Genomic DNA, 24491 nt, shown 5'->3' with positions numbered 1-24491 from the left:
CGTTGTAGTCGCGTTTACTCTCACCAATCTACTCAAGTATTCAGATATTTCTCTGACTCAGATAGTACAACCTACATTTCCTTGTTTTTCCCATACCGGTAGTGGAAATGCACAAAATTGATTTTACACTATTATATTACTGTAGTAAGTGTTGTACATTAAATGACATGAATATTTGTAATCTTCTGATTATAGTCTAAGAATAAATAACGTTTGGAAATAAATCTCTCCTGGTTGGAAAACAAATTAACTTTCTTGTAAACATAAGATTTGTTATGACGGAATTCAAATTGGAACAGGTGTTTTAAGTGACTGTAAACCGATTCGCTTCCAGTTATTCAACTTATTTTATTGGTGTACTTTTCCAGTCGTCTTTCTTGCTGTTTTGTTAGCAATACAAACCAATGTGTGTAGCATTAACTACAGAACCTTAACAGACGTATTGTTATGTGTATAACATGAGTGTATATGTATTTACGACTGGGTGTAGGTGGATTATGTTGATATAGTTATGTGTATCATGTAGATAGTTAGGATAATAGTTATGTTGCGGATATATACATAGTTATGTTAAGGGAAAGGACAGTTATTGGGCTATTTATGTTGAGTGTAATTTGTCTTGGCTATGATTTTAGCACATGATGATTTATATAGAAACTGATTTTTCTTTTCAAAGCAATAATTGATTTAGTTTTTTAATTTGCCATTTTACATTCATGTTAGTAGTTTCCTGGGACTACATTAGATATTGTATGGTTATTTAAATGGTATCAGGCTATATTTATATTAAAGTTCTTTTAAGTTGCAGATTATGTACATAACATCGTTATTTTGAGGATAAAGAGGTTAATAGTTAATATAGTTTCGTGTCTATACAGTTTTCTAGTTTTATGTCAAGGGTACGCTAACAGTCAAGTTGAGGTCTATTTAGATGATAATATTAGGGGGTGTAGATAGTCAATGGTAAGGGTACATAAGGTTAGGTTATTTTGTGGACATTTTATATTTTATCGGACATATTACGTAATACTCTAAGGCCATTCCCCAACGTAAGACTCGAGCGTCGCCCTATGTTTGTTTAGGACGAAGACTCCTTATTTACAGACTGATCAACATCTCATGAGGATTTACTACTGAACCCACTAACGTCATCCTGTCTACGGACTGTAAAATCAAACTCAACGTTTAAAAATAACCAAGCCTTTGTTAAGCGTTGTTAGAAATACAGTTGGTAAAACAATAACATACAATCCACATTCTGACCTCCCCCGAACTAAGGAAAAACAGTTCGTACTCAATTTATCTTGGTCCCGATGTTTTGAAATCGTGGAGTAATTAGCTAATTTATAACCCTCAAGACCAATTACCAGGATTCAAGCTCATCGTTGATTGCAGTATGTTGTTCTATGAAAGACTGTAGCATTTCTAAACACTAATTTCACTTCATATCAGAGATTGAAAAAGTCAATTGGTTTTGATTAATTGACAACAAGCAGGTGTTTTAATGCTGAAGATTTCAAGTCTCGAATGAATCAACGCACTGTTACTTCTTAATCATATTAGTTTTATGTGTTTTCACTTCAATTGACATACGTTTTAGAACAAAATATTGTTAATGCAACTGTTTTGTTGACTTGCACAGTTAACTAATCTCAATCTGTATGGAGGTTACTAAAACGAAGGACTCTTAGCAATCTAAAGGCCGTGGTTTTATATTAATTGTGATTTTGCAAGGCTGACATTTTAATTACCAAGTTCTAGTTAGAATATAATATATCCTCCATGTTGAGATATTCGGTGTGCAGCTTACAAAAAGCAGTATTTAACGCCTCATACTTTTCTATAGCTTTTGAAAATATATTAAATTATTCCTGAAACATTCCATCCCTTGTATCTCGCCTTTGATCACGCTGAGCTGTTCATAACACTTAATTGTGCCTCTTTATTTCGCCTGTTATTTTTCCAGTCCCGCAACTTCGTGGGGTCCATGGACACGTCGCTGTATGGGGGTGTTATCCGTTTCCATGGTTACACTGTTCCCCCGAGCCTCATTACCTCTAATCTAGTTTTGTCATTTGGCGTGGACCCACCGATGCTCACACCTTAAACAAACTGCTCTTTTTTCCTAAAATGTGCCAAGTTTAGAACACACAAGCGTTATGATGATTTTCATCGAGGGGTGCTTTAGAGGGTGTAAAAGGACTTTCGACGTTAAATTTTAAATTTTATGGGTTGGTAGTGGAGGAGTGTCTCGACAAAGTTTGCGATGTATAACATAATAAAACTTTTACTTTTGAAATGCCATTAATGTGTACTGTAATACATTTGCTACTTCATAGCAAAAACTAAACCTTTATGACTGTGAGATTTAAATACTCCCTCGAGAGTTTTGTTATAATGTATTATGTGTTTGAATGATTTGGATTTTTTAATCATCATTGTTTATTGATAGTTTAAAGTATCATAGTCAGTTAAGAAGAAATATTATTAATCAAATGAAACCGTTTCATATTAGGGGATTCAATAAATTTATGTTACTTTAGTGTTCTTCGTTATTAACTCGTTATGAGAAACTGTTTAAAACTCTTAAACTAGTTAGCCGATGAGATTGTAGATTGTGTCAAGTTTTTGTTTGGTTGTTTTTATACATAATCACTTGTAATTCCTCTTAAGGTTTTACTCCATCCCTGTGGCATACCTAGAATATTTTAACGTATTGTGAAATATAATTGTAAAATATTTTCTCTTCCACTCTAACAAACCCGTTTGCAACTCCAGATGGGTTTCTTTGTTGGAACACAGGGTAAACTAAGGTTAGTTGAACGTACTAGCCCGTATTAAATAAACTCCCCTAGGCAAGGTATCTTTCCCCACCCCGGGGATTCCTACCCTCTCAAGCCCCTTCTTCCGCTCAACTTTTTCTTTATTCCTCCCTTTCCTTTTAAAAGTCGAGTATCCTGAGTGTCTGCACACAATCTCTTCCAACTTTCGATCACTTCTGATTCTTCCTGAAGCGATCATTCCTTTCTTTATACTATCTGATGGAACCCGGCGACTATTTACTCGCTTCGAGCCGACTCTGTTGCTTTTTAAGTCGCTCGTATATGGAGTTTACTTATTGGATTACATTTGAACCGCTGGATTAGATAGATGAAAATGCCAGGCTTTTAGTATCAAATACTGTCGTATAAAGGTGTTGAATTAAAATAAACTCTGATTGGAATAAGTTTACAGCTTTTCAAAAGTATCCAAATACTTAAACACCCTGGAAACATTCTAATTTTCTACGGGTATTTTCTGAAGTATGAAAAATCGATGATGTAGTCACACATTATTCAACTATTCCAAGTCTGATCGAATTTACATCCCGTCGCGCAATTTAGGGCAGTCTTTTGAATTCTTTTTACACTAAAAGCCATTATGCAGAGCACTCCGAGTCTTTCTTAGAATTAAGTAGCCCCGATATTAAGTCTCCCCCCCTCCCCCCCTCCCCCACCGACCGACCAATCAGCAATCTCAACGCTCTAATTGCCGGTGAAACAAACCATTTCCATTTTTCAACCGAAATTATGCAAATGTTGCCGGCAGCAGCGTTTTTAGCTGGAAATTAGCAAATTTAATTGTGTTTTGCGGAAAATTTGAGATACAAACAGCCGAGTAGGATCGTGTTACGGAGATGTTGCATGCAAATTTGATTAAGAGTTTGATAATAATCGAATGTGTTCCGTCTGGCTGGGTTTGCCGTACGTGATATGTGTGGTGGACGCGAAACGTGTGTGGATTGAGCTTATTGAACGTATTGGGAAAGACATAGATGTTTATGTTTAGCGGATAATTGTTTCACACATAATTTCAGTGGTCTATGCACTTTTCCTTGTAATTATTGCTTCTTTAAAGCTGCGAGTGTAAAATGTTTACTGATTACAAAGCATTTGTAACATATTTACGCATATGATGCTCTATCTTGTTCGCTTTCACGTCGTGATTTGGTCTAGTTTACAACACTCAAATGAACGCAAATGTGAGTTATAAGTACGAGTACTGTGCGTTAAAGTGTATTTTACATGATCAGTAACTATTTCTACAATGAAGTAAGCTTTTAATAGAAAATAATCAGAAACGCTATGTTAAATCCCATTCATATAACGTTTAAACCGAAACCCTTCACCTTTCCACTCTGTTCTATTCAGAGATTTTAATTGAGTGATCATTTACCAAGTGCAATAAAACTGTACAGGGCGATGAAAAGGAGTTCCGACCAAACAATGCTGCTGCTCGTCTGTAATTGTGACTGGACGTCAATTAAAATGGCCGCCGTGTAAGTTTGAGACCGGTACATTCATATCGACTATTCATTAGACCAATGGTGGCTTAACTAGTGGCTGGACGGGCCTACTGCACCTGTGAACTGCACCAGTGCAACGAGTAGTTGAGTTAATGCTCGTCTAGTAATAAAAATATTGTTGGTTTGATTCTGAAACAAAATCAAAAACTGACGATTCGAAACTGGACCCAGCTGTCCATGATCTCAAATGACAGCTTATCGTAGGCAGTAACATAGTTACACAGATCATCTCACTCCATTCCACGCTCATCCTTCACTCATATTTGGGCTGAAATACGCACGTAGGTGGCGTCTCCATCTAAATTGATGATTATATTTATGTATAATGGAGACTTCACTTGTATAGGCTCCTCATATTGTGACATCACTACACCTCATCCATCTAATTAACACAGTGATATTGTTTTCGTCCATTAAATTGTCACACGAAATAAGCCACAAATTATTCTAATATTAACATAAAAACGTTAACGAATTAAGATTGACGTAGCATAAAACGCTATAACTCAAAAACTCGTGTTAATACGAATGATTTACGATCCAAAATAGCCAAATGGAGTCGCCGCGGGCCAACTGCCGCCAAAATGAGGCACGGTCCCGCCAAAATGATACGCATTTCCAACGCGACAAGAAGATCCGAGTGGGCGATGAGTTATGTGGCTCATTAAGACGCCGATAAATTTCCTTTAGCCATGAGAAATTAAACTGTTTGAGCAACGGTTTGTCAGTGGCAGACGTAGTCGTAGACGTAGGGTTAATCCTATGGATTCTTGTATTTGGAGGGTGACAGATATTAGCTGTGACCTCCTGGGATATCGCTTCATCGATCTGATGAGTCACACTTCTAGATTGACTCTTGGCTCTAGGGGTTGGTCCGAGAAGAGGGTGGACAAGTTAATTAAGGAATGTAGAAAATCGTCGTATAAATGATTGATTGGTTACTTCATTACTTTCAAGGAACATTGTAGTAATAGCAGTAGAAAAATGCCATGTGGAATCGCGAGTAAAGCAAATGTTTACTGTAGAAATGCTCTAAATGAAGGTAAATCCCTGTTGCTAACTTGTTCAGTAGTTAACGCGGGTTTGTGTATTATAAGAAAATGCCAAATTAATTAAATAACTATGCATTGTGTTGTGTATGCCTATTATACACACATTATTACCAATTACACGTGAATTATAACAAATCAATATTTACTACGCGGTAAAAAGAAACTGTAGTATTATTCTGAAGGATAAAAACAAAGGAAAGTTAAACTTGCGACTTCAGATGGATATAAGGAAACAATATTAAACTTGTTCCCCAGATGGAGATATTAGATTGATGGATTACCTTCACAACAAGCAGATGCAACTCCAACCATTCCATGGAGTAAGTAAGCTATTGTCGACAACCACCTAACCTTAGAGATCCCCAGAGGGTTGTACACTGTATAGACTTCTCCAGACAATATACTCAGTGTTAGCTCGAGTAGTAAGGGGAGGTGTAAAATCTCATATTCTTTTCCTGGTGAATTCCATCTGTATAAATCTTCTTATTGATTTTAATTTTTTATTTTGTAACTTGCAACAGACTAGAGGTCTTACAATTTAAAACAATTGGCTTACCTATGTTGTTTTGGAAATGTTTTAAAAAAGTGGCGAAATAATTTGAATTTTTTGATCAGTTCAAGTTTTTTAAATGTTCAATTGATTTTGTTGTGCTACATGACGTAGGTTGGTTTGTTTTCTTCCTATGTCAACAACTTAACTCATTAGGTAATCTGTGATCATTAGATTCGTCAAAACATCAAAGCATTTCTAATACTTTAACTACTTTTATACTATAATCGGACACCGTCATTTTAGTTTAAAAATTTCGATGGGTTTGAAAACTTTAATGAATCCAAACCATCAATTTTAAGGTTTGATGATAGTTAGTATGCACTGAGGGCCAATTAGGCTACGTACCGTACTTGAAACCAACATTACCGTACTACCAAACATAACGTAGCTGAAAAAACGTACGTATGACATAATTAAGTAATTTACATAATTTTAACCCGCATCTCTTCATAGATAAACCACTCTTCCATTACACATCTTATATTTCTTAATCCATAACTTCCACAGAGGAATTCCTGCCGTTTGTGTACTCTGCGATGAAGTCGTGAGATTCCGGGTGATTCACCGAAGGGAAGCAACATTTGGCCGAGACGGGGGCTGAGACCCCGACATTAGCACAAAATTGACTCTATGATTGCACAGGCTGAGGACTTTCGCGTCTCTCGCAATTTGCCAAGTCGTTTGACACTGGGGGAAGATCGGATCGCAGGACATATTGTCTACCGCAGTCCCTGTGGTATCGGTATGTGGGGATCTTCGTGATAATACTCTCAATGAGAGGCATTAGTGGAATTCACTTTTATTTATTAACACATATGTACACGTAAGTTTAAAGATGGTTCTCATGCTTCTAGAAGGAGCTCCAAATTTTAATTAGTCCACCAAGATCAATATTATTTTATTCGTAAAAGAGGTTTATATTTAGATTATCTCTAACGCATTAACTTGATGTGATTATTAATTTCTAAATTTGTTATGCCTTCAGTGTTAATTGATTGTCGTGATTACTGCCTTACGGAATTGTTTACTTAAAGTTGTTGTGAGATGATAGTTCTGAATTAGTCCTTTATGATTGTAACACATGGAAAATTCGTTCAATTAACCATTTACTGCCCAATTCGATTTTGGGAGGAATCCATCTTATTTTCCTAACTCAAATTTAAGCAAACAGGTTAGTTCAAGACAGTAGTTTTCTTTGTGTTAACGGCTTTGCTTTAGAATTGTTCACTTGTGTCTACCTAGGCAACATTCTTTATTTGTAATATTTCTGTATTCATCAAAGTTCGTTTGTGACAGATGTAGAGGCTAGGTTAAGTTGAGTCTAAATAGCGATAGTACTTCCCCATTTCCTCTTGCCATCAAATATGAAGATAGGAACTCCCCCTCGATGGAGCAAAGAAGCCTGTTTAGTGTAAGTGGCGTACCTCAGTCATCACTCATCACTCATAGAGGGTAAACAACCTTCGGTAAGTTCCCATTCACATGCAAACGTCATTTCACGATTAGCATTTACAAGAGAGGCTCCGGGACAGCCTCGTAACTCTGTCGTCCGTCCTCAGTCCATCCTTAGTCCATGTAGTCCATCCTCAGTCCATCATTAGTCCATCAGTGGTCCATTAGTGGTCCATCCTTAGTTCATATGTAGTCCATCGTCAGTCCATCATTAGTCCGTTAGTGATCCATCAGTGGTCCATCCCTAGTCCATATGTAGTCCATCATTAGTCCATCAGTTGTCCATCAGTGGTCCATACTTATTTCATGTGTAGTCCAAGCTTAGTCTATCAGTGGTCCATCCTTAGCCCATCAGTGGTCCATCCTTAGTTCATGTGTAGTCCAACTTAATTATCTATGATAATTCAGACATTATCATAATCAACAACAACAACAATTGATTTATTAGGTCTATCAGTGGTTCATCCTTAGTCTATAATGTAGTCCATCAGTGGTCCATCCTTAGTTCATGTGTAGTCCAACTTAATTATCTATGATAATTCAGACATTATCATAATCAACAACAACAACAATTGATTTATTAGGTCTATCAGTGGTTCATCCTTAGTCTATAATGTAGTCCATCAGTGGTCCATCCTTAGTTCATGTGTAGTCCATCCTTAGTCTATCAGTGGTTCATCCTTAGTCTATAATGTAGTCCATCAGTGGTCCTTAGTCAATAGTTTTTTCATCTTTAGTCCATCTGTAGTCCATACGTGGTTAATACATAGTCCAAGGCGCAATCCTAGTTTATCTGTAGTTTATTCCGTTATTAAACCGTCATTAGTTCATGCAGTTTTCATCCATCGTCAACGCTTAGTCAATCCATAATTCATCCCTCTGCCTCTTTTCGATCATTTTATCCTTAGCTCGTTCACGTTCATCAATAGTCTATCGTTCATCCGTTGTCCATCTATAGTTCATCTGTAGATCCGTAGTCCATGTATCGTTCACACTTAGTCCATCCATTCTCCATCCATAATGCACCCATAGTCCCTCCATTTATACCCTACTTAACTTTAAGCTATGTATACTTCAGACTCTGACGCGAGCAGATAACGAGTGTAAAAGGATTCAACTCAGACCTGGTCGTTGTACACACTTTTAGTTTTAAATGTACATTAAAATAAGTGTTGTCATTCCATGTTCGATTTTCTACACATCATAACGCCTACCAATGCCCTCTGCAGACGTAAAACGCACATACATCCAACACAATACACCGACTCTCGGTCACAGAACATAAAGTACGGAGTGAATAATGAACAGTTTTATGTGGCGAGTGAGTTTTCTTTCATTAACTGGATTTATCACCGCATAAACTTTACGGATCATTAATACATTAAAATCGCCAATAAAGTATCCGGAACCAGTGTATTTCCACGGTTAGACACGGCTAGCGGTCCATAACCTACAAGACACGCCATTCTCGCTGCGATCCATAAACTAGAGTGAGGTGAAGCTAAACGCCAAACATGATTTACTACCTCGCAGACTTTCGGCGTAAACATTGCCCGCAAATGGGCTTTTTACGGTTAATCCCCGTAGACGAGAGGGCGCTTACGGTTCATCGATAAGTTCAAAGTATGACATAAAAAATGCATCAGCCGTTATGAGCTTGGAAGAAATCGCTCATTAGTTGGTAATGTATGCAAAGCCGCGATAGCGCCTGAGTGGCTTTAATTGGGGGCTTCTGAGTTCTGACCACTCACTTGAACACTCAGACTATCTGCGGGCCACGCGACACCGGAGTGGGGTCGGTCAACTAAATTGTTCGACCTCGGACAAGATAAGTGCTTAGTCCCCATTAGGTCATCGGTATGAGAAAGCATCTGAATATCATACTGTCACCGGTTAATCTGGCCCATTTCCTTCCACCACTTTCTAAACCGACGAAATGTTTATGGGGTTTGTTCACAACTTTGATAACAAATTAATAAAAATCTGTTTTTCGAATATGTTGTATTACGTAACTATCGGCGTATGCTTTATTTCTATGTAAGAGTCGTATGTTACTCCGCTGGTAAAATACTTGCGGATTGTTGTAAAATTAGTCCTATGTAATAGTAACATGAATTAACTAATTCTTCATCGGGTTTGGGATCAAGCATCCTTGGAGCTTGGAGCTCACTAACCTTCAAGCCAATTACTTATTGAACATTTGCTTCTGATTTCTCTTAGAAAAGTAAAAAAAATGCTCAGCCCTTCAGAAAAGCGTATCTTTTCTTTTATTTGCATAACCATCGATCACAACTTATAGAATTGCCATTTCATAGAATTGCTTGTTTCTATGAAGGAGTTTAAGTGTTAGCCCTTGAGAATGAACTGCTGCATCGCGTCCGAAACGTTTCCCACTACTTCATCACCACTATCTTCATGCGTTCGTCGCCCAAAGACAGGGATTTACTACAAAATGACCATTTGAACAAACCGTCGCAGTATTGATTTTACTTTTATCTTTAGTCCGTTATTCTTATTGTTGACAAATCTCTCTTCTTCTGCAGGCTGAAGAGGTCCTAAAACAGCCTCAGTCCGGTGGGGTTTCGGCTCTCTTAACTGAAACATCACGAAACTAACCTACTCACTACTTTCAGTTGGTGGACAACATAGGACAACTATGACGATTTGTTGGTGTTGCTTTATTATGCTGATGTTTAACAATGTTGACCGATTCCTCTGGTTCCAGTGGGTGGAGGAGAGCTACACCAACTTCGAGAAGGGCATCAACTGGAGATCCTACGTGGTCTGTGACGTGGCCTACAACAACGTCAACAACTGGCTGTGGACGCCCTTCGTCGAGAGAGGCGCAGCTAACCGCATCTACATAGAGATCAAGTTCACCATCCGGGACTGCTCGTTGTTCCCGGGCAACGCGCTCTCCTGCAAGGAGACGTTCTCGTTGTTGTACTACGAGTTCGACGCGGCGACGAGGGAACCTCCTCCCTGGGAGCCGGAGAGCTACAAACTCATAGGTTGGTAGCTCAAAAATATGCTGTATCTGATAGATAAGTTGTTGCTGATAATTTAATTTTTGGGAAATAATTTAATTTATTATTAAATTAAATTCTTCCCCAAAAATTAAATTCGTCCTACCATCACAATATGTTGTAGCTCATAGATATTTTGTAGCTGATAGATAAGTTGTAGCTTTGACGGTTGATCTCAACAGTTTTTGAATCAGAATGGTCATGGTTGAATTGATCCACCGAAAGAGTGCGTTGATATAAATTAGGAATTTCTATCGAACAAGTAATCTTTTTATGAATTAAGAAAGTCAACAGACAGGACGAACCACATCAACTATCACAGTGGCAAAAAATAAGGCAGAAAATAGAGTTTTTAGGCGTTAGAGCATTCTGTGACTGGCTCACTCAACTATGTTTATTTTAATGTAAAATTGGTGACAGCTGGTACATAGAGTTCGTCTACTTCAGTATCCAAAAGTCAATGCTGATTGATAACTTTTGTTCTGAACACGAGATACAAGAGCATTGTGTGATAGCTGATACACAACATGTCAAAGAAGTATAAGATAGTTGGTGTGTTATGAATGCTATACAAGATGAAAATTGCAAATAGCGTAATACCATTGACTATTGGACAGGTCTAAGGTAATACCTAGTATCCAATAGTCATGGTAATACCTACCCAGCTGTCCTCTAAATGTTAAACCACTAGATTAATTTAGTTCCATTATAAACTGTTCGAAGCATCAGAAATTTTTCCTTAAGAGAAATGAGTCGGTAAACTTATACAAAATGTCATTAATTGTATTAAATAGTAAATACAAATCCAATCGCAATAGTGCTTACTATGTTTTACGTTACAATTAATTGTACGCGATAGAATCGTGATGAGAACTTTAACCAACAACAAGAGCCCAACACACAAACACCAAAATACCAAAACTTCAAATGCGATTTAATCTCCGAGATCCAGTTTAAAATAAAACCCAGTTCCAAAGTTGTAAGCCACCCGCGCTCCCCTCCCAAGTTAAACAGATCATATCAAAACTCGTCATAGAGATTAGACAGAGAGACAACAATTTTATTTTATCTCCGTGCCTCTCTGCTTCATTACTCGCTTATTATTGCTCGACTTGTCAACAGAAGTTCAGCTGTAACAATCAGCTGATTTAGATTCGGTATTTAAGGAACAGGAAATACAAATTAGGCTGAGATACGTGAATGAAGGTACGACTGTTCTGTGAAATAATCTTTCTGTGTTTAATTATTGTTGATAAATACGTCGGGTATTGTAAGAGTTTCTAATCTCGTTGGAATAATTGTCTTTTTAATGCACAAGGTACTTTTAAAAATAGTTTGGTACGTCTGCAATAACGGAGTGTTGATTCAAATGCACAAGAGCGTTCAAGCTAAAATCATTGCTTCAATATGCGTTATATTGCAGTGCGCATATAATATCGCGGATACAACAGTATACTATTTCCTCTTCATGCGATTTCGCATACTTTTGAGTAAGTGATATTACAGTCAAGTAGTTTCCGCAATTTAATTTACCACTAAATCTATTGTATTTGTTTGCGAAGATCCATTTTGATTTCAGCCTTTCTTTATCTACATAAAATACTTTGGACAATAGCTTTCAAGAATCGGATTAAATTTAGTTTTAGAGAATAGTATAAAGTATTAAATATTTTGTACTTTAATGGCTTCACCAATGCAACGACCGAGTATTCGAAACATATCTCATATCCAACAGTAGACAAATATCCGTGGAAGATGCAATCAGCTGTTCAGCTGTCCTCCGGCATTCCACAGAAGGAGACTCGATACTGTATCGGCTTCATCGATACTAAAATAAGTGAAACACTACTATCGCTGGACTTCCAGCATGCAAGCGATGCGCCGATAGAGCTCCAGAGAGAATGTAATCGTTACATCGATTGTTGATATGTCATTGTTGAACTATCGAAATTGAAACAATCGAAACAGGGACAATCGAAACGGGGACATCGAAAATATTGGAACACGACTATTGCTGTGACCGTGTAGGGGGGGGGGGGACTCTCTCGTTGTTGTTGTACGATGTATTGTAAAGACAATCAATAGATTACACGCTGGGTAAACAAGCATGGTCGGAATTTGCGTTCGTTGATAAAGAAGGCCTGTAATATCACGAATATTAGAACAGAAACGGTGTGGGTTATAATCACAAACAATGACGTCACTTCACCTGCCCCAATTTCTATCTTTACTAATAGCCGTAACAGCTGATTTGGAATTTTTTCAGTCAACAGTTCAGGAAACGGGTATTTTGTTTAACTTGATCCGATTGCATCAACAATACACAGTAAAATTACAGTTAACGTATCCCTACCGCATTCTCGCTCCACATTTTTAGGTCGAATGCTAAATAAAATATAAAGATTTTGAAGATGAAACTATACAATCAGCCCAGGTACATATTCATAGCTAAGCGTAGAATAGGTTATCCACATCTAAATCGGTAAACACATATCTGAGGGGTCGATAGACTGTATCGATATACCGAATCGCACCGACCGCATCGCATCGTGACTGCGTGGGCGACTGCCTTCCACTCGCGTTTCAAGATAGACGATTGAATTTGTATTACAAGTCGGGTTCGTTAATGGCGAGCCTTTGAATAAACAAACACAGACCCACACACTCTCTTTGTTGCGCCCAATATATGTGGTGTAGATGTAACATTATGCGGACGGGTACACGGGTCTGGTGGCGATTCATCAGTGACGTCACCTGCGCAGTGTCGCCTAGACTGTACCTACTGCGCGTGCGTACATCTACCACATGGTATTGGGCTAGTGGACACATGGTGGGATATCCAGTGACCTAGACGTTACAGAGAGTAGATTTTCGTCTGTCCGGTGACGTTCTGGTTTCATTACCTTATTTTGTGTTGAAAGTGTCACATGCATTGTGCTTTTTACTGTTCTTTGTGTTTTTGTTTACCTATTGTTACTATTATAGTTGCATTTTTTAAAATTTTCAGGAAATGGTCCAAATCCTGTTATTGTTACTTCTGACATTGATCTTTTGAATCGATGGGAATAATGATAATAATTGCCTGTTAAGTATTTTTTTCTGGGGTAGATAGAGCACAACTCTCTGTCAAGACGACTTCTGCTTACTCATGTTGTTCATCCTCGTAGTGGATACTACCTCGGGTTTCCGTGGTGCACATTCTACCTCAAACACATGTAAGATTCTGACAACGCCGACATAAAGTGTGTATTTTAGGCGGGAAAGCTACATGTCATTTACTCGGGATCAGCTGGACCTAGGTGTCTACTCTCTGTAGTATGACCAATTGAAAAGCCCGATGTTCAAGGACAGTTGGGTCTAGTTACGAACTGAAGATTTCGACCTAAGGATGCTACTTCGACTCAGTTACCCAGATAACCCTCATTCACCTTCGAATGTTTGACCCCCTACACAACTCACTAGCCCAACATGTCGTTTTGTCCAAAGCGAGCTCATACAGCAAGACATAAAAGCCCTGGGATCTGTTGATTATGCAAATGTCCACGGCGGCTCGGAGTGGGTTTACTGCCCTAATCAAGCGACCGTTTAATAACTCACTATCTATCACCGCTGTGCTCCAGCTGATTGTATATTTGCATTTCCCGACATTTACATTCCAGGCACCTTGCCACTTCGTCACCGGAGGTCCGCGACTCTCGTAAAACGTCCGGTTTATACTGCAAGGGACGTTTAGCGAAATTAATTTCAGCTGGTTTTTGTGTGCGTTTGTGGTAAATCATGTCCAAAGGATGTCCTACCGAGGACGTTAGGCTAACCGAGAACCTCCAGACACATTCCTTTAAGCCCTAGAAGGCATTATCACGTAGTTAAATGTATTTTTTAAAGATATTTTTTTAGTGCTTTTAGTAAAAAAACTGCGGGTTGAGAGTCAAATTCAATTGTGTTAAAGATACTTGTATTAATGTGATCAATATATACCATACCGAGGGTCTATGTTGTTTTTAAATTAGTTATTTAGTTTAACATGTTCTTCGCCTAACCGTTGTACCATAATTGGATACTATAGAGAAAGATTACTGTATTCGTTTATTGTAGGCAACTTTTTAGTGCAATAGTTGATGAAATGTTTAATGGAGAGTTTTTGTATGCACAGTTTTAAGTGGTAATTACCTAAGAACTTTCTGCTGGAGGAAAAGTTCACTTTAGTAGGCTAGTTATCCAATATTCACTCTTTGCTCCACAATCTCAGATCTTCCTCATTTAACCTGGCTGTCCTCAGGTCGCATTGCTGCTGGGGAGGGAAGGTTCAACACGGCCACAGACAATATCATCAACACTGAGACCAAGTCCATCCCTGTCAACAAGAAGGGGGTCTACTTCGCCTTCAGGGACCAAGGCGCCTGCATATCCCTTCTGGCCATCAAGGTGGGTGTTTAGAACATGTGTTTGTACTCTAGGGTTACATCACCAAAATATAACATCATGAATTCCAACTGTTGGTCAAACATATCTGATAGTGTGTGGGCTCCAAAGTTACATTCGACGGATACGTCAAGTTGTTGCTCTAATCAAACTAAGTCCAATCAATTGCTTGACAAGTTCAGTAACCAGTTGTTTATGTTAAAAAATGCACATGAAGATTTCAAATTTTCAAATATTATCATAGAATGACTTTTGGAATATTTGAAGGTAACTAACTGATCTATGCTCAAAGCTGTAAAGTATCATCAAAAAACCTCTTTATTCACATAAACAAATTTAACAATTAGGCTACTTATTTTTTACTGTATACTTAATATCATCAAGTTTTTTTTCAACTTCTTTTTCGCAAATTGAAATGACTGTTGGGAGTAAAATTAGTGAACAAGTAACTAATCTGATCTATGCAAAAGGTGTGCAGAAAATCTCCAAAATGGGTTTTCCTGTGTTTGGAAAAGCTCAATAACACAAATAAAAACAAATTCATTCTTTATTTACACCACCTTGTTTTTTTTATTTTTTATTATTATTATTTTTTTTATTATTAAACAGTGCATACTTTAAAATATATTGAACTTTGTCATGCTACATTTCCATAATTATAAACTATTATTTTTCTTTATCACTTTAAATTCCTATTTTTCTATGATAAAAAAAAATGTTACTGTGTTGATTTTCAACTATTGTTTCTCTAATTGTTCGCACAGCACCAAAACACATGCTCCTGTTACAGGTGTACTACATCACGTGTCCCGAGGTGACCATCAACTTTGCACATTTTCCGTCCACACCAACCGGTCGAGAAGTCACCCTCATAGAGCAAACTACAGGAACGTGTGTTGATAATGCGGAGGTAACGTACAAAACATACTGTAAAATTAATTTTTATTATGATAGCTGGCTAGTAAAACAGCTGATCTTAGACAATAAGAAGCAAACAGATCATCGCACACCTACACTCAAATTTGGGTTAAAATACACAACTAGGAGGTGTCCCCATCTCAATAATTGATTGAAAAATTAAACGTAAAATTCTACCATCTAACCACTTTAACCAAATAACTTGTTTACCACCACTTATACTTATCTTTATGTATTTGGAAATACATTAGCTTACTGTTTTGCAGGTTATCGACACGCCCACCTACCTGTGCAAAGGAGATGGGAAGTGGTCTCTTCCTACCGGAGGCTGCAAATGCAAGGCAGGGTTTGAACCGGACTTTGAGAAGCAAACGTGTAATGGTGAGTTTTATGTTTAATTTTTAATTTTATCAGTCAAAATATCGGATTATTGCAATTCAAAACCAACAACACCTTAAGCAAAAATGCATGGGTATAAGTTAACGATTCTTTTGATTTAAAGTTTAAGGTTGTGCAGGAATGAACTCATTGCATAACCCATTGTTTTTAGAGACAAAAGTATATTTATTCTGCCATTTATGCATAAAAGGACACTTTAAAAACATATTTGTGTTTAAAAAAGGGTGGAATTATCATCATTGATTTTCAAAAGTCCACTGATCAATATATTTGAACTAATCAAGGATAAATTAACTAGTCAAACCTTACGACTCTCGTAAAGAACGAGAATCAATTGGCAATGCAGAATGACACAAATGAGTAATGTGTCAATTTGGCTCTATTTGTTGCATTGCAAGCTGCAATCAAAGACAGATTTACGACTCATAAAGTCTCAGGAACGGTTGCAGCTCAGGAGGAATTTATATCTTTCCAAGTGTCACATCAATTAAGTTCCTGGCTGGAAGTAGTTTAACGGAGTCTCGCTAAGTAAACTTCATGCACTTTCTAGTTCCTAATGTGATCATTTTGGAATTTATAGAGTAATATTTTTCTGATAAATGGTATGCATAATTTGATTTCTTTTTTCCCTAAGCGTCCTGTTAAAAAGGAGAAATAGTTATTAAAATACTATATGCAAAAGAAATTAACAGAAGTAGGTCATAAGCTATTCGGATGGCAAATTAATTAACCAATTGTTTACGTTTAAAGATTATGTTCTATTAAAATGTGCATTTTTTCAGTAATTATAATAGAAAATTCATAACAGGTTTTTGCTATGTTAATTAATTAGTTAGTTACAGCATTACTATGTGACTTTTAATTAATTGGTTAAATAAAAAGCTCTCTTAAGTTCTTTACTTCATTTACCAGAAATTAGTTAATTGATAAAATGTTTAAATAATCTACTTGAAGTTATGGTAAATAGCCAATGTTGAAACTCATGATACGAAAATAAAATATTCTTAAAATATGTTTAACAATATATGACTTAATTGCAATCAAAACTTGGGTTTGTATATTCCATCAGTTGTTATATCCTAAAATTTGAGATTGCATTTTATCAGATAAACTTCAGAGGTGAAGTATAAAGTTAAATGACTTTTTGCTACTTACATTTTCTATTAAACTGAAGGAAAATGTGATTTAAGAGTGTAATATTAAAAGCGTAACTTTCTCACCAGTTTAATGCAACTGAGATACACTTTATAACTTGGTTATTGTCGGGGTTCAGCTTTAGCCTTTGTTTAAACATTTGATATTTCACATTAGATAGTCTTGTATTTATCTGATAGCTTTTACATTATTCGTTTCCACTAACAATAATTTATCAAAGTGATTCCTTTGTTCTAACACTTTCTTCTAACATTGACAAAATTGTAAAATCTATAAATGTTTGGTGTAAAAAAATGTTCGTTTGAAGTACAGAAATTTGCATGAGTTTTATATTACAAAAATGTTACTTAAATCTTATGTGCACAGTAAGATTTAAAACATTTTACATAAAGTGTTTTAGTGACTTTTTCATGAGCAAGACAATCACACTTAATCCCGTCAGTCCACGGGGCGATTTTGGCACTTCAACTTTTTTAAATGTTTATTTGCATATAATATCTAATGGTCAGATATGTATTTAAAATTAAACTTTCAACGTTCTTTCAATATTCATCCCTATAGTCTTTTCTTATGACCATATTCATCACATTTATTGGCTCCATTACTTTACTCTTAAGGGTAAATAATGAGGCTGGACAATCTCTATACACCACAAAATAGTTCTGGTCATACATTGTTCACTTCTTAGTCCTTTTCTTTTCCAAAATAATTTTCAACAGAACTCTTCCAAGATACCATTTTCCTTTCCCTTTCTGACATTGGAGGGCTTTCATGGTGACCAATTTGTTTAAACTTTCTATTTACATTGGTATCACCACCAATACAACATTCATCCATCCAAATAGTTCCTCATTTGATTTCCTCTCTTTGTATTAATGCCTTTAAAACATTTATTATACATAAATTATTGTATATTTCCATTTCTGCTCAATAACTCTGTGCAACATAGTTCTAACCTCCATGTCTGCTTTACAGTTTGTCCCCCTGGCAAGTACAAGCACAAGACTGGAGATGAACACTGTCAGCCGTGTCCGGCCCACAGTAAAGCCTCGGACTACGGTCTGGCCGAGTGTAGATGCAACTCCGGGTACTACCGATCACCCAAGGACCCCAAGAGCTCTCCGTGCACCCGTAAGTTTGATTTTGATTCTATTTTGGAAATTTTGTTGTATAGGAACGGTCTAAGCTCTGACGTTACGCCCAATAACAAATTGCATGGTTCAGAATTGATCTGGCTTGGTATCGAACGAGCAACATTATTTGATCAACCTATTTGAAGGCAAGCACCATATGCACTCTGCCGCAGGACAATTAATTTGTTTTATCTACATCAAATCAGCGACATGAGTCATTTGTCAAAGTAATTTTGAAATCTTTAAACTGTAATGTCAGGTTCAATCACTTGTGCAAAATCAAACGTAAAGATTTAAAATTTAATTCTCTAGTTTTGCAACAAGTTAGACTTACAACATTATTACGTTTTTATGTCAAAGTTCCTTATGTAATAGTCGAATGACAAAAAAAATTGTACATATGTCTAATATTAGACCGTGATTCGGGAGCGAGCTAGTCTAGTAGTAGAACATGGGACCCAGAGGTTTGGGGTTTAAATCCTGCTGATTACCGCAAACCCTTGTAGAGCTAGACTTAAGTAATGTGTAAAACAGTTCCAAACTAGAGCTTAACATTTCAGGATGTGAATTTGGTACATAACAAAATTAAACCTAAAACAAATGTTTAACACTTTCCAAATATTATGAGTAACGTAAGTAAAACTAACATCACAGGTTGTTAAATCTATAAAATAACAGTAAAATTTTAATTTACTATCAAAATTAAATTATTATACATCGTATTTAATTTAAAAGTGTCAACCATAAACATAAATATAGGCTAATTAAATACCGATTCCATTTTACATTGATCATTCAATGTTGTATGACTCGGTAACAGAGAAGAGAATTGTAACTGGATCATTTGTTTGCCAGTGATGATGTGTATTGCTGTGACAGTTAATTATGAAGGCGCTGAACTAGTGAACTTGTCTCAGCTGATTCCGTTCCCTATCATTGTTCTCGCAACTAATTAAAGTTGAACAAGACTGCAAGTTTTGTTGATTATCGTTCTGCGCCAGACAGATTTGACATTTATAATTAATCCTCATCGATTACCATGACCTCCATAATTGTTTGACTTTTTCTTAAACTAAACGGTAAGGTATTCTATGGAGAGTATGCATACTAATTCGGTTGGGGTAAATTAATTAGAAATCTAAATGAAATTAAATTATAAAAAAATTAATTGTGTACCTTTATTTTCTAGCATATTTAATTCTGGATAGTTTTGTTTATAGTGTTTTTTAAAATAAATTATCACAGAAAATTGCTGGTCCTACCTAATATTTTTTTTATTAATAATAAAATAACTTGGGGAGCGAGCTTGGTCTAGTGGTATAGCGTGGAGTCACCAAGGTTTCAGGTTCAAATCCTGCCAATCACCAATGGATTTTATCAAAGTGATAATACCGCAACCTCTAGGCTCCCGGAAGTAATGTAACGGCAACTTTGGGCCCTGTAGAAAAACAATAAGAAATAATAACTTTTTGAGTAATTTTTTTATTTTTATGTGAAATATATTTGAAATATCTGATTGAGAAATAATAAGAACCCACCCCTTGAATTCTACCATTCATTAAAAAAACTTAATTGGATGTCTCCCCCTTTCTAATTTCTTCAAATAATCCAGTTTTTTCACACAAAAAATGATTTTGAACGCTTCACAAGCAAGTCAAATTTTCTTGATGACAAATTTCAACCATTGTTCAAACCAATCAATTGATCTCCCTGCAACCTTTTTGGAGGCAATTTTTATGTGACCGATGAGCAAATTAAATACAGTTTAATGAAAGGGTTGCAGATGTGGGGTGGACAGACATTAATTGGATTCTTGTAATGTTCGATGACAGGTATTGGTGGGGACGGACACTCATGTCCAATAAATTACACACTCGCTCGGCTCGACACCCTGATTGCTCCGAGGATATTAGGTGTCAAAGTCACAATATCCTCGGATTACATCGGAAACCGATCACAATTACTAAGCTGGGTTAAGAATGTTGGAATCCTTGATATGTGGAAATAACAGAGTTGGAATATTGGTTCATGTGGTCACTAGACTTTCAATTGTCAATTATTGGAATGTCTTCAGTATCCGTTATTTTTCATCTCAATCAAAATAATATTTCAAAGAATTTATCCTTGATACCGATTGATTACTATTTGGCGTTTTTGAGTAAAGGGGCTTCTTCGATAATCTCATAGATTTAATGTTTTTTAAACAGTTAATCCAAAGCAGTGTACCATGAACAATTAATGTTGAAAACCACATTGAACCATATAAGTTAAATAATGTGTTATAATATTATTCTGAAAAAAAAAAAAAACAGTCTTGTCACTGATTCCTAATAAAATAAACTGCTCTTAACTTATTTCCGTATTTTGTGAAGTAGCTCCTTCAAGGAATTACCTAAAAAATTACTTTGCGATTTGCTTACCTACTGGAAAAGAAAATATAAAAATAGAAGACATTTATATACAGTAAACATAATCATTGACTCTCCACGACTCAGTGTTTATTAACATTACAATTAGATTTTAAATGGTTTAAAGCGTAAAATTTTTCTTCAAACTTAAAAAGATACTATCAATAAAATAGGTTTTCTTTGACAAACGCAGATGAAACTCGTGATCATTTGTTGTGCAACTAATTAATCTCGTTCAATCAATTCTGTTTGTTTGTAATTAGAGTCAATTGCTGTAATGAGTTTACCGCATCCTTTGTCAAACATGATGGGTAATTTAATTATTACGTTATATTTTTAATTACGGTATTGGACGGGTTGAAACCGGGCAACTAATGTAATTACCGTGGTTCCTATTGAACGGTATTCGCATTGTACATGGTTTTATGCAGTCCGTTAGACAATATTGATCGAAACACATCATACTCGGACATATTACACGGATATATCGGACATATTACACAGATACGTCGCCTCTGGGGTAGAGCAAATGAGCTGTTGACTGAATGTATCAATATTGCAGACCCCCCTCGGATGTGGATTGGTGTCAGGCTTTAGCTATTGGTCGGACATATTGTCAGGATGGTTTGACTCAGTGATGGGGGAAGTAATTAAAGTTTTTAATTAGTGTCTAATTTAAATTTGACAGATTAGTGTGGGCCCAAAAATTAAGGAAAGATAATTAAATATATTAATAATTTAGCTGTCAGCAATAGTTACGTTTGTTTATCATGCTAAACACTATTTTTATGTTGAATGCTTTGGGATGTTTTTATCGGGAAAGTGAAGTTAAAATTAAATGTGTCATCATATTACTCTATTGAGTTGACTAAATGTTGTTTTTGTTTACACCAGTGTCATTTGAATGAAGCAATTAGAAACCTTTTTTAAAGGAAATTTTCCAAAAATATAATTTGTTTTTGGATATGGTAGGAATTAAACCCATCCCTTTTGTACCAAAGTCCTAAATGCCAACCAATAGCAACTCAACAAAAAATTTTTCTCTCTTGACCCGTGCTTTTTTAGTTAGTGGATATATTTCATTGAGTTCAAAATATTAATTTAAATTATTGTAACAAAATTGATACTGTAATTTTTTTAACTTTAAACAAAGTATGTTTTTGTAAAGTAATTACATTGTAAAGTAAATAAATTTTTACATTCTACATACTGGATTACAAATAAAAAAAAACCCCTAATATATACTAAATTAAAAAAGCTTTGAATAAAAATTTGTTTGTGCTCGCTGTACTAAATGAAGTTAGAAATTGTATCAATAGACTTACAAAACCCCAAATAAATTACACCATACAGCAAAAACATTCAATCTTTATAAAATATGTTCAACAATTAGGTACCTGTTGTTCTTAGGATTTAGAGTTCAAACTGGCACAGGAGACACACAAAAACACTACACAAATATTCTTAGTTTAGTTTTAAGTGAAAAATGTAGTGTTTCGTGTCAGTTTAGAATCTTTCCCAAGCCTTCTATTGTCACTAAAAATCCTAAACATGTACTTCCTTAAGCTTTGAGTTACATCGTTAACCTCAATTAGGTAGGTTTGTAATGATTAGGTTAGTTAAGCTTGCTGATGTGGTTGTTCAGCCAAGTAACGCAGTAACCATGTTGTAAGGTGAGAAGTATGTGTAATGCAACATTTGCAGCATGTTTACAAGCCAAGTGTGTTGTGTGTAGGATGTGAGTTAATGCTGAGCCATTGTAGAGCTAGGCTGGGTGTTGGCTTCTGTACAATGAATGTCAGCTCCTGTCTTACATAACCTAACAAGTAACAAGCAAGTAGCTGCTTGCAAATCTACCTGTCATTCCAAGGACTCACTGTGGTCTGCTGTCTAAGTGGTCATTGAAGAATTCAGATTCTTGGTTTTTTGAGAAAGTTTGTGTGTGATAGCTGTTTAATTTAAGAACTGGGAGAATGGGAAGGACAGCTATGATTGATTTAGACCCCAGTGTTAGTTAATTGTCATTTGGTTCTCAATTAATTTTGATATTTTAAGCAGCTTGTTTATATTTGTCGTTGTTGTTGTATAGTTTAAGACAACTTTTACTATACAAAGTACGTTGTAGTTGTAGTAGTATGGTCCATTATATACAAAAATTTAAAATGTCCAAAAAATATATCGATTACATAAATCAAATGTTTTGTTTAGTGTCAATTTTTGAAAAGATAAATATTTTCCAAAAATTAATGAAATAATATCTTTTTAAGTCGTAGGTCCAATTTGAGGTTCTATAGTGTCATCGATTATATGATAAAATACAAATAAAGCATATAAGAGCAATTGGTGGGTAACCAAAGAGTTTTATATAACTAAAAAAGCTGCAACCTCCTTTAAGTTTAGCCTGAAGTAATGTAGACAACAATTCCGTGCTAGAACCTAGAAAAAGAGGAACAAATTGTTTAAAAATGTTGAGTTATTTAAACAAATCTAAAATTGAGGAAATATGTATCAGAAATGAAGTTTCTGTTCAATACTACACCTACGTCTACTTCCATAGTTTAGTTTTTTCTGTAAGAAATAAGTTAAACAGTGAAACGAAACACTCAATGATTGGTGACAATCGAGGTCAACAAGCTCAACTGGGGCTGGTTAACATTTAAGTCGAGATGCAGATAATGAGGGTTGGGGGTCTTAGATGGGCCAAGGAGGATCTCATTTTGCTCAGGTCGGAGTTAACGCCACCACAGAACTATCGGAGCGGAAGCCTTCTTAGACAATTGCCTTCATTGTTAGTCCTCCTTACTTCCCCCCCTGTATCAGGTTACGGCAGCCATTAATGTCCTCTGATTGGTCCAAGGTGGAACCCTGATGCTAATTTGCGAATACCAACTTGCTCGTGGAATTTGAATTTCTTCAAACTAGTTTGTGAACTAGCACTAGTGAAAGTTGTGTATGCTAGTTTGTAGACATTACCTCATATTTCACATTACCTCAGGCTTAGCCTGGAGGGTTGCAGAATTAATACGTAGGAAAAATACATTGGTGATTTGTGGGGTTTTAACCTAAGACCTTGGTGACTGAAATCTCGCATTCTACCTTTAGGCCAGCTAACTCTCTGGTTGAACATACAATCCAAACATGAATTAATTAAAGTCCTAGTTGGGATTGGACAGTTTAAAAGTTAATTTATCATTTTTTTTTATTAAGATAATTATTAGGAAAGTTAAATTTTTTCCTTCTTTTACCTTTATCTTTCATTTGTTTAGACAGTTGATGTGTCTTCCTAAAACTTTTGCTCAAGTATTTTATTCTCATGTTTATTTTATTTGATTCCTTGAATGTGATGAATCAAGTTATTTTCTGATGATCCTTGAACTTCCAAACTTGTTAGAGGGAACAATATGGGAACCCTTTATGTCAAAATCTTTTTTTTTAGAAGTTGAGATAGTGTTTCATTAAAAAAATGATTTGTCTCAGGGATCAATCACCTTAAGGTTTAGGTTATGCCTAGGTTCTAAACTAGTCTAATCCAACCCCGCTTAAATTAACCTAACCTTAAATAGGATTTTTAGATATGGATCATTATAACGTTTAGACATGAAAAAAAGGAAAAAAAACATAGGTAGTG

General features: G+C 35.9%; 1 protein-coding gene across 4 annotated transcripts in view; it reads left to right on the top strand.

The window, feature by feature from the left end:
• Positions 1 to 24491, top strand: part of LOC128991160 (ephrin type-B receptor 1-B-like) — a 237060-nt gene that overhangs the window by 186097 nt on the left and 26472 nt on the right. For all 4 annotated transcript variants that reach the window (XM_054413937.1, XM_054413935.1, XM_054413936.1 and 1 more), the window contains exons 4-8: positions 10128 to 10413; positions 14708 to 14853; positions 15641 to 15760; positions 16035 to 16149; positions 18298 to 18453. In XM_054413937.1, the coding sequence (XP_054269912.1) occupies positions 10128 to 10413; positions 14708 to 14853; positions 15641 to 15760; positions 16035 to 16149; positions 18298 to 18453 (823 nt within the window). The remainder of the gene's footprint in view (positions 1 to 10127; positions 10414 to 14707; positions 14854 to 15640; positions 15761 to 16034; positions 16150 to 18297; positions 18454 to 24491) is intronic.

This window comes from Macrosteles quadrilineatus, unplaced genomic scaffold (assembly GCF_028750875.1).
Source record: "Macrosteles quadrilineatus isolate MER2022 unplaced genomic scaffold, UCM_ALF_1.0 Scaffold_3__2_contigs__length_128488019, whole genome shotgun sequence".
Classification (NCBI taxonomy): domain Eukaryota; kingdom Metazoa; phylum Arthropoda; class Insecta; order Hemiptera; family Cicadellidae; genus Macrosteles; species Macrosteles quadrilineatus.
This window is presented reverse-complemented; position numbering and strand designations above follow the sequence as displayed.